The 14,670-nt window shown below is 31.2% G+C and overlaps 1 protein-coding gene across 2 annotated transcripts in view; it reads left to right on the top strand.

The window, feature by feature from the left end:
- The first annotated feature begins 3,554 nt into the window (after positions 1–3,554).
- Positions 3,555–14,670, top strand: part of ALiX (programmed cell death 6-interacting protein-like protein AliX) — a 136,469-nt gene continuing 125,353 nt past the window's right edge. For both annotated transcript variants that reach the window (XM_075375889.1, XM_075375888.1), the window contains exon 1: positions 3,555–3,766. In XM_075375889.1, the coding sequence (XP_075232004.1) occupies positions 3,561–3,766 (206 nt within the window). In that variant the 5' untranslated portion in view covers positions 3,555–3,560. The remainder of the gene's footprint in view (positions 3,767–14,670) is intronic.

Genomic DNA, 14,670 nt, shown 5'->3' with positions numbered 1-14,670 from the left:
GAATCACTATAATACGTATAAAATCAAAATCTAAGCCAACAATGATTGTCAAAGTCTACATGCCTACAAGTACCCATGATGATGATGAGGTTTGAGTGGGTATATGAACAACAAAGCAATTAAACACATAAAATAGGATGAAAATTTAATAATAATTAGAGATTGGAAAAGGCAAAAAAGGAAATATTGTGGGTGAATACAGGCTGGGCAAAAGTAATGAAAGAGGGGACCATCTCATTGAGTTTTGCACTAAGTATAATTTAGTAACTGCCGACACCCAGTTTAAAAATCATAACAGAAGAATACACACATGGAAAAAGCCAGGCGATAGTGCAAGATATAAGATAGATTATTATAGTTAAACAAAAATTTAGAAATCAACTCAACTGCAAAGATTATCCTGGAGCAGACATTGATAGCGACCATAATTTAGTGATAATGAAATATAAATTGGGGTTTAAAAACCTGAAGAAAAGGTATCAGTGGAATTTAGAGAAGCTTGAGGAAGAGGAGGCAGAAAAGGTTTTTGAGGAGGACATCGCAAGAGGTCTGAGTAAAAAAGGTAAGGTAGAAAATATAGAAGAGTGGGAGAATGTTAAAAAGAAAATTCTTAAATCAGCAGAAGTGAACTTAGGCAGAACAAAAAGAACTGGTAGAAAACCTTGGATATCAAAGAATATATTGTAGCTGATGGATGAACGTAGAAAGTATAAGAATGCTAGTGGTGAAAAAGGTAAAAGTAACTATCAACAATTAGGAAATACTATAAACAGGAAGTGCAAATTACCGAAAGAAGAGTGGATTAAAGAAGTGTTCAGAAGTGGAAAGAGAAATGATTATTGATAAAACAGATGGGAGTATACAGGAAAGTTAAGGAGAATTTTGTGATACATAAGTAAAATCTAATAATGTGTTAAACAAAGATGGTACACTGATTTATAATATGAAAGAAAAGGTCGATAGGTGAGTAGAATATATTGAAGAGTTATATGGGGAAATGAATTAGAAACTAGTGTTATAGAGGAAGAAGAAGAGGTCATAAAGGATGAAAAGGCAGATACAATACTGAGATCTGAATTTAAAAGAGCATTAAAAGATTTGAATGGCAGAAAGGCTCCTGGGATAGACAGGACACCTGCAAAATTACTGCACAGTGCAGATGAGGAAGCGTTAGATTAGACAAACTGATGTAAACCCATCGGGTTGGTCTAATGGTGAATACGTCTTCCCAAATCAGCTGATTTGGAAATTGAGAGTTCCAGCATTCAAGTCCTAGTAAACTCTGTGTATTTTTACACAGATTTGAATACTAGATCATGGATACTGGTATTCTTTGATGGTTGGGTTTCAATTAACCACACATCTCAGGAATGGTCTAAGTGAGACTGTACAAGACTACACTATATTTACATTCATACATATCATCCTCTGAAGTATTATCTAAAAGGTAATTACCAGAGGCTAAACAGGAAAAAGAAAAGAAAGACAAACTGGTGTGTAATATTTACAAAAGAGGGGAAGTTCCCTCGTACTTTAAAAAGTGTTATTGTCGTGATACCAAAGAAACCAGGAGCAGATAAATGTGAAGAATACAGAACAATTAGCATAACTATTCATCATCAAAAATCTTAATTAGAATTCTGTATAGAAGAATTGGGAGTAGAGTGGAAGTGTTTGGAGAAGACCAGTTTGGTTTCAGGAAAAGTATAGGGACAAGGGAAGCAATTATAACACTCAGATTAAGAATAGAAGGAAGGTTAAAGAAAAACAAACCAACATACATGGCATTTATAGACTTAGAAAAGGCATTTGTTAACATAAACTGGAATAAAATTTTCAGCATTTCAAAAAATGCTGAACTTGAAAAGGTTCAAGTATAGAGATAGAAGAACAATTGGTAACATTTACAGTAACCAAACTGCAACACTAATAATCAAAGAATATAAGATAGAAACAGTAATAAAAAAAGGGAGTCTGACAAGGATGTTCCCTAACCCAGTTACTTTTTAATCTTTACAGTTAATGATGTTAAAGAACTATTTAGATCCAGAGTAACAGTGCAAGGTGAAAAAATAAATATGTTATGATTTGCTGATGATATAGTAATTCTTGCCGAGATTAAAAAAGATTTAGAAGAAACTGAATGATATGGATGAAGTCCTATACAAGAACTACCACATGAAAATAAACAACAAAACAAAAGTAATGAAATGTAGTAGAAATAATGTAGATGAACCAATGAATATAAAAATAGGAAGAGAAAAGGTTATGGAGGTAGAAGAATTTTGTTATTTGGGAAGTAGAATTACTAAAGATGGACGAGGCAGGAGCGATATAAAATGCCGAATAGCACAAGCGAAATGAGCCTTCAGTAAGAAATATAATTTGTTTACATCAAAAATTAATTTAAACATCAGGCAAACATTTTTGAAAGTATAGTGTAGCTTTATATGGAAGTGAAACTTGGGATGATTGGAGTACCTGATAAGAAAAGATTAGAAGTTTTTGAAATGTGGTGCTGTAGAATGTAAAAAATTAAATGGGTGTATAGTGACAAATGATCAGGTGTTGTGGCAAATTGATGAGATGAGCATTTGGAAAAATATAGTTAAAAGAAGAGACAGACTTATAGGCCACATATTAAGGAATCCTGGAATAGTCGCTTTAATATTGGAGGGACATGTAGATGGAAAAAATTGTGCTGGCAGGCAATGTTTAGAATATGTAAAACAAATTGTTAGGGATGTAGGATGTAGGGGGTGTACCGAAATGAAACGACTGGCACTAAATAGGGAATCTTGGATAGCTGCATCAAACCAGTCGTGACTGAAGATAAAAAAATAAAAATAAAATATGTTGATAAGCTATATATTCTTTTTAATTACTTAAATATCTAATTTCTCATTTCCATCCTCCTTTATATCATCAATTCTGTTTTATTTATATTATATTAATAAAATTAATTTTTCCCAAGTTATAGACTTAAGTATTTCTTTAACTTATTTAATGCCTTAACAAAATAATAGGTAATTTAAATATATTTAGTTAAGATTAACTTCTGGTAAAATTTGTTACCATATTCATGAAGCTTTCCTTTTCTCTCCGGTAATTATTCTATTAAGAATTTAATTTGTTACAAAGAAGTTAACATAATTACTAAACTTTTATGCGTATAAATCCTGCTAACGTGAGAACACCTCTGACTGAATTCCATAGAGATTGTAAAGTGAGTTGATGTCAGAAAATTCTTGAATTTTTTTGTTAAAATTAGTTTAAATAGGGATGATATCTATATAAGTCTTTCTCCCAAAATTAATTGTTTATTTTAATAAGTACGACAAAATTAAACCTATTTGAAGTCTGTCTATTAAACAATCATGCTGTTGAAGCGGATTTAAAGCAGAAAACAATATTTATATACTTATTTTTATTTTATTCATTTAGCTGTATTACTTGTAGAAATCAATAAATATATGTTTTTTACAAACAACCTTAATATAATTGTCTCATTTAAACAGTTTAATATGTCCTCTATGTTATCTTTCTGTGGAAGGGGAAAAATGGCGGAGTTTATTTCAGTTCCGTTAAAAAAACCTACTGATGTTGATATCGTTAAACCTTTAAAAAATGTTATCGATTCTACTTACAGCACCTCTGATAAACCGGAAGATTACACCGAACAAATTAATGAGTTAAGCAAATTACGTAGCACAGCTGTATGGAGAGTTTTTGAGAAGTATGAAAGTTCATTGGAGGTTATCTACAGGTAAGTTTCACTAGCAGGTATTGCTATGTTCGTCATCGACTGAATCAGCATGTATTTTACTTAGTAATGAGCTGCCTATTCTCAGTTATTACTTAAAACACATATGTCTAATTTGCCTATTACCTTATTTTTCAGTTTCTTTGTTTGTTTGATTCTATTTTTGTTCCTTCAGAATAAAATAAAGAAACATCGTATTAGTTGCACCGTTTTGTGTTTAAGGGAATTAGCGATAGCGGATTTTTATTTTGTCTTTGTTATTGAGATCTTGTAATATTGAATACTTAGTAAACTATGTTAATTATTAAACTCATATATAATTAATTGTACGTGGTGAACAGTCCTATAATTTTCTTGATGTCATAACTTTTATTTTTAAAATCTAAATAAATGGTTTCAATTTTCCTAGTAATATTATTTCATCAATATTTGTAGTACTTAACAGAAACACTGAGAGACCAATATTATGTCCGGATTCAGAAAAAATATTTAACACTTTAAAACTAGATTGAAAGTAATTGACTTTTTAATAGGAATTGTGATTCTGAGATATATTATTTGGCCCCTTAAGTCATGTAGGTGGCATTGTAGATATTTATGTCCATCTGTAAATTGTTCTGAAAGTGTTTTGGTTTATGGTGAAATAGTACATTTCATCAGTGTTTTTGTAAATTTCATAATGTTCCAATGTATTGACACGCACCAATGATGATTGATGTATTGATTCACACCAACTGCATGAAATTGTTTTGGAAGATATGTTTGGACCAAAGTCCAATTCCTTGTTCAGAGAGTAGTATTGTAGATAATGCCATTATAAATTACACCGATCTTTAAGTGGTTCCGAAACCTCTTGAGTATATGGATGAATTATGTATATGTATATATTATATATAATGTTAGTCTATTTAGTATGTTGCTGTAGACAGTTTTAGTTTATTTATATAAACGTATACATGAGGACTATTTTTTTTCAACCTCCAATCGTACATCTAAGTAAATGAGATAGGTGGGACCAGGTCTGAGTTGCAAAGTGTGATATATTTTCTGCAAGCAGAAGGTTGCAGTGCTGCTGAAATCCATTGTAGAATGAGCCTAATGTATGGTGAAAACTTTGAGTGATGGTAGTGTACAGGAATGGTGTAGGAAATTTAAAGAAGGGCAACCGGACATCCATGAGGAAGATGGGCAAGGATGCAAGTCTGTCGCTACTGTACACCTGGTTGAATGTGTTGATGATCTTGTCGACAAACGAAAGTTTACGATACGTGAAGTTTCTCCAGAAATTTCAAGGTCCTTTCAAGACCTAGGATACAGGAAACTAAGTCTCAATAGACTTTGATCCAGTATGATAATCCAGAAACCAAACAAAAGTCTTAAGCAGTGGATGCACACTTCTCCAAGCAAACCAAAAAAGTTCGAAGGCACTGAACTGCAGGAAAATAATGGCTACAGTTTTTTGGGACCATAAAGGTGTCTTATTGTTGATGGACTTTATGGAGTAGAGGACAATAAGAAAGGAAGTTTATTGTGAATATTTATGTTGCCTTCACAGAGCGATCAGAACAAACAAAGAGGCATGCATTCATCCGGCATATTTTTATCCACGACAATGCACAATCACACTGTGTCAGTGTGGTGCAAGAGCTTCTCACACAATTGAAGCGGGAAGTTTTCATCCATCCACCATATAGTCCAGACTTAGCACCTAGCAATTTTCTTGAAGTTCTTTGAAGGGGGCATCTGAAAGCTGGTGTCGTTACATGATAAATGCCTCAATTGTTTTGACAATTATGTAGAAAAATAAGTTAGATAATATTCAACTTTTAGTGAGATAGTAATTTCATTATCAAAATTTTATGTATAGCTCATAAAAGCTGCAATAGGAGTGCACTTAAATATTGTAAAATTAAAAAAAAGAAGACATCTAGATCAAATATACTTATGACCACATACAGTTTTCTGACGACTTCAATAGTTGCATAATTATTTATCTGCATCAGTAACACTAAAAAAGGAATTGAATAATAACTCTACACAGTGGCCATAAAGTCCCTTTTCATTTATATAAATAAATTTTTTCAATAGTTGATTTAATATTTTTACATGTAAAACTTACTTAAATTATATCTATGTGCTCCTTTGATTATTGTCTGGACACATTTTATCAACCACCAAGTGCATTAGGTCTTCTCTTCCATGTTGAAGGATCATCATTGTAAAAACAGTCTCTGACAGCACTTTTCAGCTCAACATTCTTTAATTGCAAACAGAAGATTCTTTCTTTGATTATGCTCCAAAGGGAGTTTTCACTGATTAATGAATCTGAACTTCTAAGGGGGCATTGAATTTTGGAAACTATAATACTGCCCTTCAAAATATTCATTTAAAAAGCCTCTTTTTGACTGAACATAATGAACTGGAGCTCCATCTTGCTGTAAAATACGAGTTAACTCTATATCACTCTGTCAAAGTTGAGGATTTAAATAATCTTCAACTATGTTAAGGTATGAAATGCTGTTAAAAATATAGTCTTATCAGGTGCATTTTAGATAAATTACATGTGGTGGGTGTTGTGAGATTTCGTCATGAAAGTGGAAATTTTCTTTACACAAAAGATAGATGGTCAAAGAACTATTATATAGGTAAACATTTTTCAAAGAAGACTGGTTTCTATGATTGAATGTTGGGAAAATATTAGAGGAATATTCTTAGAGGTTTGCAAAAGGTTTTCTTTAAAGTCATGCCTTGCTCAGAGAGCTCATTAACAGGATTAAGTGTTTAAAACTATTTTTTCATTATTTTCTGAAGTGTCTAAACTTGGAATATTTCAAGATCTTTTAGAGATTGTAAACAGGAAACCTATTCAATTGACTGAAAGAACTTCCAGATCAATTGATCAGTTGAAAAAGCTTTGAGTGTTACTACAAGTGGAGTTTCCTCCCCAAAATTCTGAACAAGTCTATCTTATGTTTTCTCATGCACCCAAACACTAGCAGCAATTCTTTGAGTAATTTATTGTATCTGTAAATTTAACTTAACAGTGTGCAAATCAAAATTCTTAGTGAACAGATAAAATAACATCAGTTCCTAACAGACCTGATATTTGGTTGAGTAAATAAAAGCAGTTAATTAAACTTTACAGTAACCTGTTAACAATATAGTGTTACCAACCTGTTATGACATGGAAAGGGATTTTGTGTCTTTTCTGTAAGGATCTGGAGGCTCTATGACAATTACATAGCGAGTCCTTTACATCTCTTTTAAAAACACTTAAGATATGGTTTGTCTTGCACATCAATGAACTTTTCTATTTTGCCATTTATAGTGTATTATGTGACATATTTCTTTCTTCCCCAAAAGCAAATAAACAGTCGCTTATTAAAACGAAAAATATTAAAATCTTAGGGCTTCATATATTACTTTAGTTTCAGTGCATGGTGTACAATCCGAGTGTCATATTTAAATCGGTACAAAATAGACAATGAATTCTGTATCTGGAAAGTTATATATACATTTTGTAACTTGGAATACTGTGCTTCTTGGCACATGGTGATGCATGGTAACTGGGCTTTAGATTGTTTCAAAAAAATTTCTACTTATAGTTATAAAATTTCCTTACAAGAGTTTTATCGCCCAAAAGAAAAGTACATGCAGATTTTTTCTGTGTAAAAAAAAGTCAAATGTGACTTACCAAAATTTGTGTGTCATGTTGAAATTTTCCTTTCAAATGCAGAAAAAAAAGTAGCTGTGATGAAAGTACTTAATATTTTTGTAATTAGTATATGTATTTTAAGTTATTTATGTTGCCTGTAACATATTTTTAGAAACGCAGAAACATACTCTTTCAATATAATTTAAATTCATCTAGTTATTTCACTTGAAAGGAAACATTTTTTTTTTAGTAAAATAAAGCACAAAATCAGTTTGATGTTTTACTTCTAGTGAATACTACTACTGTTTCGCACACTTATGATTATTTATACTTGAGATAGGAAAATTATTATTCTTAGAAACTATTTTATATTTTAAAAAAATTATGACATGAGAGAAAATCATAGTCAGCAAAAGTGTTAATAATATTAGGTGTAACAATGACAATAACAGTAACTGATGAAGTTGAAGGCAGGCCTAATCTGATTTGATACAAATAAAATTGTCAGCAGAAGTGTTAGGAGTTTCAGTAGAAAAAGTAACAGGAATAATAATGCACTAGTTGGCCTAGAAGTAGAATCAGAAATAATATCGTTTACTGAAGGTTCTGTTACAGAAGCAGGTTTTTCTATTGCCAGTGGTCATACTAATCATCATCCAATGAATAATAATCATGATCACAAATAACCTGATCTTCATACTCTTCATCTAGTTCCCTTTCAGAACCGCTATCAAAACATTCACTAATTTGTTCATGTTCAATATATACAACCTTACTTTCTTTGTCAGATCAGAATTTTTCACCTTCGTTATTATTATCCAAGATATACACCAATTTCTCTAATTTAAGATCATAAATATCACTCATGTTACTAATTTTTAAACAATAATCATTGAAATAATAACAATTATTTCCATGTATTTATTTTCCATGTTTATAGAATAAACATGAAAGTAAATCAACATCCATGTAAACAAACATTAACTTCACAGAACCTCACAAATATCATCACACTTAAACTAACACAGTTAAAAAATTATCCAATAGAGAGAAAAAAGAAATTGACTTACAAATTCAATATGAAACACTGAACATCTGAGATTAATGAAAGACAAACTGAAGTCGTCCTAACAAAAGACAGAAATTTAAACACAAGGACGACATATACCCATCTGTCGTTCAATTGAGCAAAGATGGTTGGATACGATGGACAAGTATGTCCATTGTATCCAAATTGTTAATATATTTTTTATTAATTCATCGCTTAAGCTTGAAAGTTATGCATGGGATTATGGAAATCTTTTAGCGTATGAAAAATGATATGCAATTTTTGTTTGTTTATTTTATTTTATTTATTTATTTACAATTTAAAACTTACATGATCATCCGTCAGACCTAAGTTTGTCGACAGATATACTAAAGAATTATTATTACATTATTAAGTGGTTAATGTAATAACCAATTTTTATGTAACAACTAAAGATATATTTTTTTTTTTCTAATAGTTATAATAGTAGGTACAATTATAAAAATTAATTTAACAAAATTAAACTATATATTTAAAAACTAATGAACAAATTATTTCTTAAATATTTGTTATGTATTAGGTTTAGTAACTAAAACTATATTTAAGAAACAAAACTATACTTAATTACAACAACTAATAACACAGTTAATATCTTGTTGCAACAATTACATAAAGAAAATAAATAACTAAGCTTTAACCATTCAACAATACATTATTTATTGATTTATAATAATTATCAACATTAAAATAATAACTATAATCACGTTATAATTGTCTGGACTGCCAGTATAAATCCAACATGAATCCTGTTAGTACCTAATTACGTTATAGTTAATGCCCACTCAATGAGAAGTTTTTTTAAATCTTTTTTTTTCATTTTTACATTATTGAGGTGATTCGGTAAAGGATTAAGTAATGCAGGAACAACATACTTCTTTAATCGTTTACCCTAAGTATTATTATATCTATCCATAATAAAGCTAATTGCTCTCAAATTGTATCCACTTTCTACATTTACCGTGTATTCACTGTTGTAGAAGTTCTTAAAAATAATTAAGAATTTAAATAGACCTCTAGCTGACAGAAACCTTGTAAGATTATTTAAATGGTGTCATAATTGTTATCAGAATTATAACGAGCAATATCTTTGAGGACCCTATTTTGTATTAAATTTATTTTATTTATGAGATATTCTGCGGCTGATCCCCATGCTGTCAAGCCATATCAAGTAACAGATTCAAACAAGGATGAATAGAGTAAGCGTTTACTGTGAATTGGTAATAGGGGTGAGATGTGGTGGAATTTCATAGCAACCACCCTTAAAGTTTTACATATATGTTTTTTATGGTGATCCCATCTAACAAAAGAGTCAAAATGTACACCCAAATATTTGTATTTGTCAGCATTCAGGAGATGTTCACAATTACAGCTTATGTGGTAATTTTTTGTACAGTCACATGAATGACAAATAATTTTTATTGGTTTTTAGGATCGAAGATAAGGAGATCTTACATGTAAAACAACAGTTTTTTTAACATTAATAACTAGGCCTTTGTCATGAAGCCACTTTAATAGATTATTAAAATCTTCTTGCATTAAAAACTCTGCTTCTTCCAATTGGTTATGTCCAAGTGCTAAAACAGTATCATCAGCGTATTGAAAAAGACGTGAATTAGAGATCACGCTAGACATATCATTAATGTACAGATTAAAAAGTGTTGGGCCCAAGATAGACCCTTGAGGCACGCCACTATCCGTTTTGTATTTATCACTATATTTATCTTTAATTTTAACAATAAGTTTTCTGTTACTTAAGTAGTTTTGTAGCATATTATTAAAAGTGCCATTAAACCTTAGCTATTTAGGGCATCTGGAAGTTTATGATGGTCTAACGTATCAAAGGCTTTTCGAAAATCTAAAAAAAGTAAGATTACATAGTTACACTTATTTAAATTAATATTGACAAAATCAGATAAATCATTTATCCCAATCCCGTTTCTGAAACCATATTGAGTTTCACTGATTAATTTGTTTTCATCAAGGTACTTCGTAACATGCATTGAGACATACCGTTCAAAAACGTTTTCTATACATGACTATAGAAATTGGACGATAATTATTTAAATCTTTAAACCTCTTGCGATGTCCTCCTCAAAAATCTTCTTTACCTCCTCTTCCTCAAGCTTCTCTAAATTCCACCGATTCATCTGACACCTTTTCTTCAGGTTTTTAAACCCCAATCTACATTTCATTATCACCAAATTATGGTCGCTATCAATGTCTGCTCCAGGGTAAGTTTTGCAGTCCACGAGTTGATTTCTAAATCTTTCCTTAACCATGATATAATCTATCTGATACCTTGCAGTATCGCCTGGCTTTTTCCAAGTGTATATTCTTCTATTATGATTTTTAAATTGGGTGTTGGCAATTACTAAATTATACTTCGTGCAAAACTCTATAAGTCGGTCCCCTCTTTCATTCCTTTTGCCCAGCCCGTATTCACCCACTATATTTCCTTCCTTGCCTTTTCCAATGCTTGCATTCCAATCTCCAACTATTATTAAATTTTCATCTCCTTTTACGTGTTTAATTGCTTCATCAATCTCTTCGTATACACATTCTAGCTCATCATCATCATGGGCGCTTGTAGGCATATAGACGTTAACAATCGTTGTCGGTTTAGGTTTTGAATTTATCCTTATTACAATGACTCTATCGCTATGCGTCTTGAAATACTCCACTCTCCTCCCTATTTTCTTGTTCATCACGAAACCTACTCCTGCCTGCCCATTATTTGACGCTGAGTTAATTACTCTAAAGTCACCCGACCAAAAGTCGCCTTCCTCTTCCCACCGAACCTCACTAATTCCTACTATATCCACGTTTACCCTATCCATTTCCCTTTTTAAATTCTCTAGCCTACCAACCTTTTTTAAGCTTCTAACATTCCACGCTCCGACTCGTAGAATGTTATTTTTTACTTTTCTGGTGACCCCTTCCTTAGTAGTCCCCACCCGGAGATCCGAACGGGGGACTATTTTACCTCCGGAATATTTTACCAAGGAAGGCGCCTCCATTATTGCTTTTGAAAATGCAGAGCCACATTTTCTTGGAAAAAAAAACAGCTGTAGTTTTCCATTGCTTTCAGCTGCGCAGTACTCAGAGGACTGAGTGATGTTGATATGGCCGTTTAAGTCATTGTGACTTACGCCCCTAACAACTACTGAAAGAGCTGCTGCCCTCTTTCAGGAATCATTCCTTAGTCTGGCTCTCAACAGATACCTCTCCGATATGGTTGCACCTTCGGTCCAGCTACTCTGTATCCCTGAGCACTCAAGCCCCCTCACCAACGGCAAGGTCTCATGATTCATAGAGGAGGTTATGTATACAATTATGTTTAATATCATCTACTGAAGTTATAAAGTGTTTACGATAATGTCTGCAGCGACCTTACCCACGTCATTAGATGTACCGCTTACATGTTTAATTATAGTATCGTCTAAGTTACGCTTAGAGGGTAACCCCATCAAAGAGTTAAGTAGTTTCCAGTTACCCTTAATATCATTTTGAAAATTCTTAAACTTATCATTAAAATACTTCTCTTGTTTAATTTAATACACAATAGTTTTTCTGGGTTACTTATTCGCTAAAAATTTATTGACTCTTTTTCTTCTCCAGCATTATGTGAAGTATAACCCTTGAGAATAAGAAGTCACTTAAAAAAATCTGTTACTAAAAATAACTTATTTATTTAATTGTTGGCTACATTGAAACAGTCATTCATTAAAACCTTATATGTTCATATATTGTGTGTGTGTGTGTGCGCGCACATGCATGTGGGGTGTGTATATGTATAAAATTATTACTTACTTTGATACTAATCTACAATAAATAGAAGCAATTAATATTTAATCAAATTGAACATAAACTGCAGGACATGAAAACAGACACAAAATTACATTAATTTTCTGCCATAATATTTTTTATCCGATTTTAAAAAATAAAATGTAATTTTGTTCAAAATAAAAGGCTTAATATTTCAGCAAGTAACATAAATTTTGATAAAACTAATATTTATGGAGATATAACAAATTGAAAAATAAACATGGCCGCCATTTTGTAATTTGCAAAGGTATTTAGTTCCTGATTTTTTTCTAATTTTAAAACGTTATTACCAAGATGCTTACCAAATATTTCTATATAAATTATATATAAATTTTTATATAAAAATAACAAAATGGCAGATAGAGAGAGAACAAAGGAGAAATCACCATTTTTCCTAAGGACATTTTTTATTAGTTTTACAAGTAGAACCTGAAAAAGTATGTCTAGCCCACCATTTTATAAACACCTCTGTGTGTGTGTGTGTGTGTATATATGTTTGTATGTATGTATGTACACATATACTGTATATATATATATATATATATATATATATATATGTACACAAATATAGTCATTAAAACCTTCAAATTTAATGTTCAATTTGAACAATTTTGCAGTTGGAATCACAGAAAGGTGAGCAGGTGCATTGTTTTGGAGAAAAATAAGTTTTTGTTCTTTCTTTATTTCCTCATTTAAATGATCTAGCAGACATATAATATGTGTTGTGTTCTTTGAAGTGAGTTGCCCAATTGCAACCACCGTTGTGCCTGTTCCTTGGTTTCAGGATCCAAGTTTCATCAAGTGTTTTGACACAGCAAAAAATTTCTCTTTTGTACTGAAATAGCCAAAAACCATGCTTATAAAATGTTAATTATGAGCAAATATGGCGCCATCTTGCACACAGTTTTTGCCTATATAAATTTTCATGTAAAATATGACTTACCTGTTTATTTGACAAGCCTACTTCTTAGCAATCTCATGTACTTTTCTATCCTCCATCATGGATTTTTTCACTATTTTCTGCATTTCAAACTTAACAGATCGTCTGGAACATTCAGTGTCATTTGAAATTGATAGATTTGTTTCACCATAATATTTGTGTGGCTTTGTTTTATTTTCCTGTGTGGTTTTTACCTTTCAAAAAGGAGTTTCCAATCACTACACAAAAGTCTCTTTTGTCCATTTTTATGAATCACAATACTTTATCGACTTGGATGACTCCCTTTAACAACAGAATTGTGAGTGTATCTGACTGAAATTTGGTGTTTGTGCCTTATGTAGGTGCAGGAAACTAAGAGTAATCTCAACAATGTAACAAGCATTTTTTCTTGACTTTCCACAGATTTAATAACAGGATACAGATTATGGTTTGCCGACAGATTTTATTTCATTCAAAATTATATCAAACTCATTTGATTTATTTTTTTAATTTTTAATTAGACAGATCCAGCCTTTAATTAAAGTTAAATTAATAGTGACAATGGTTGATTATTTCTAATTGTTATGGTTGTTGCAATGTGGAGGACCATAAAACCTTTGTGGTAGGTTTTAGAGAGAGAATGAACTGAAAATAAGAATATCTTAAATATACATATTTAAGATATATATATTATTTATTACCCCTATTAATTAATAAACATAAATAAACAGATGTTCATAAATAGTAAGATTATCTGTATTGTTGGTCATAATTTATATTGTATAACAAAGTGTTTTACACGAACACATGTATATTATGTATCTTTGCAAACATAAAGTTATTAAAATAATTTTTGTATTATTACCTAATAATTGGGGTAATTAAAAATGGCCTGCTGAAAGGAAGTCCCTTTTACCATAATCATGTTTTTGGTTAACAGTAATTATTAAAACATAATACTTATAAATATAATTTTCATTTTTCTGTTTTTGTATTAATGTAAAATAAGAAGAACTTTGCTTAATGGCAATTCATTAAAATGGAACAAGCAAGAGAAGTGCTATTGTAAACAATGGTGCTCCTGTTAAAACTACACAAATAAATAATTTGGAATCTACTCATTAAAAGGACAATTATCCTGATTGTGGAAGGAGTTAAGATGATGAAATTTGATTAATACCGATATGAATTCTCATCGTACCATTTATCATAAATACTAAAGTCAGTGTGAGTGCTGATTTCCTGTGCAGGTTTGCACCTATATTAAACAACAAAGAAAATTCTTTGAGGTACGTGGCCCAGAGCAGAGGTCTTGATTCATGTCTAAAATGCTGCTTGTTTAAACTGAAAATAAAAATCTCTGAAGTTCTCGAACTTGGAAAAATAATTAAAAAATCGAGTCTTTTCTGTTACTTCCCTAC

This window comes from Lycorma delicatula, chromosome 9 (genome assembly GCF_047948215.1).
Source record: "Lycorma delicatula isolate Av1 chromosome 9, ASM4794821v1, whole genome shotgun sequence".
NCBI classification, from domain to species: Eukaryota; Metazoa; Arthropoda; class Insecta; order Hemiptera; family Fulgoridae; genus Lycorma; species Lycorma delicatula.
This window is presented reverse-complemented; position numbering and strand designations above follow the sequence as displayed.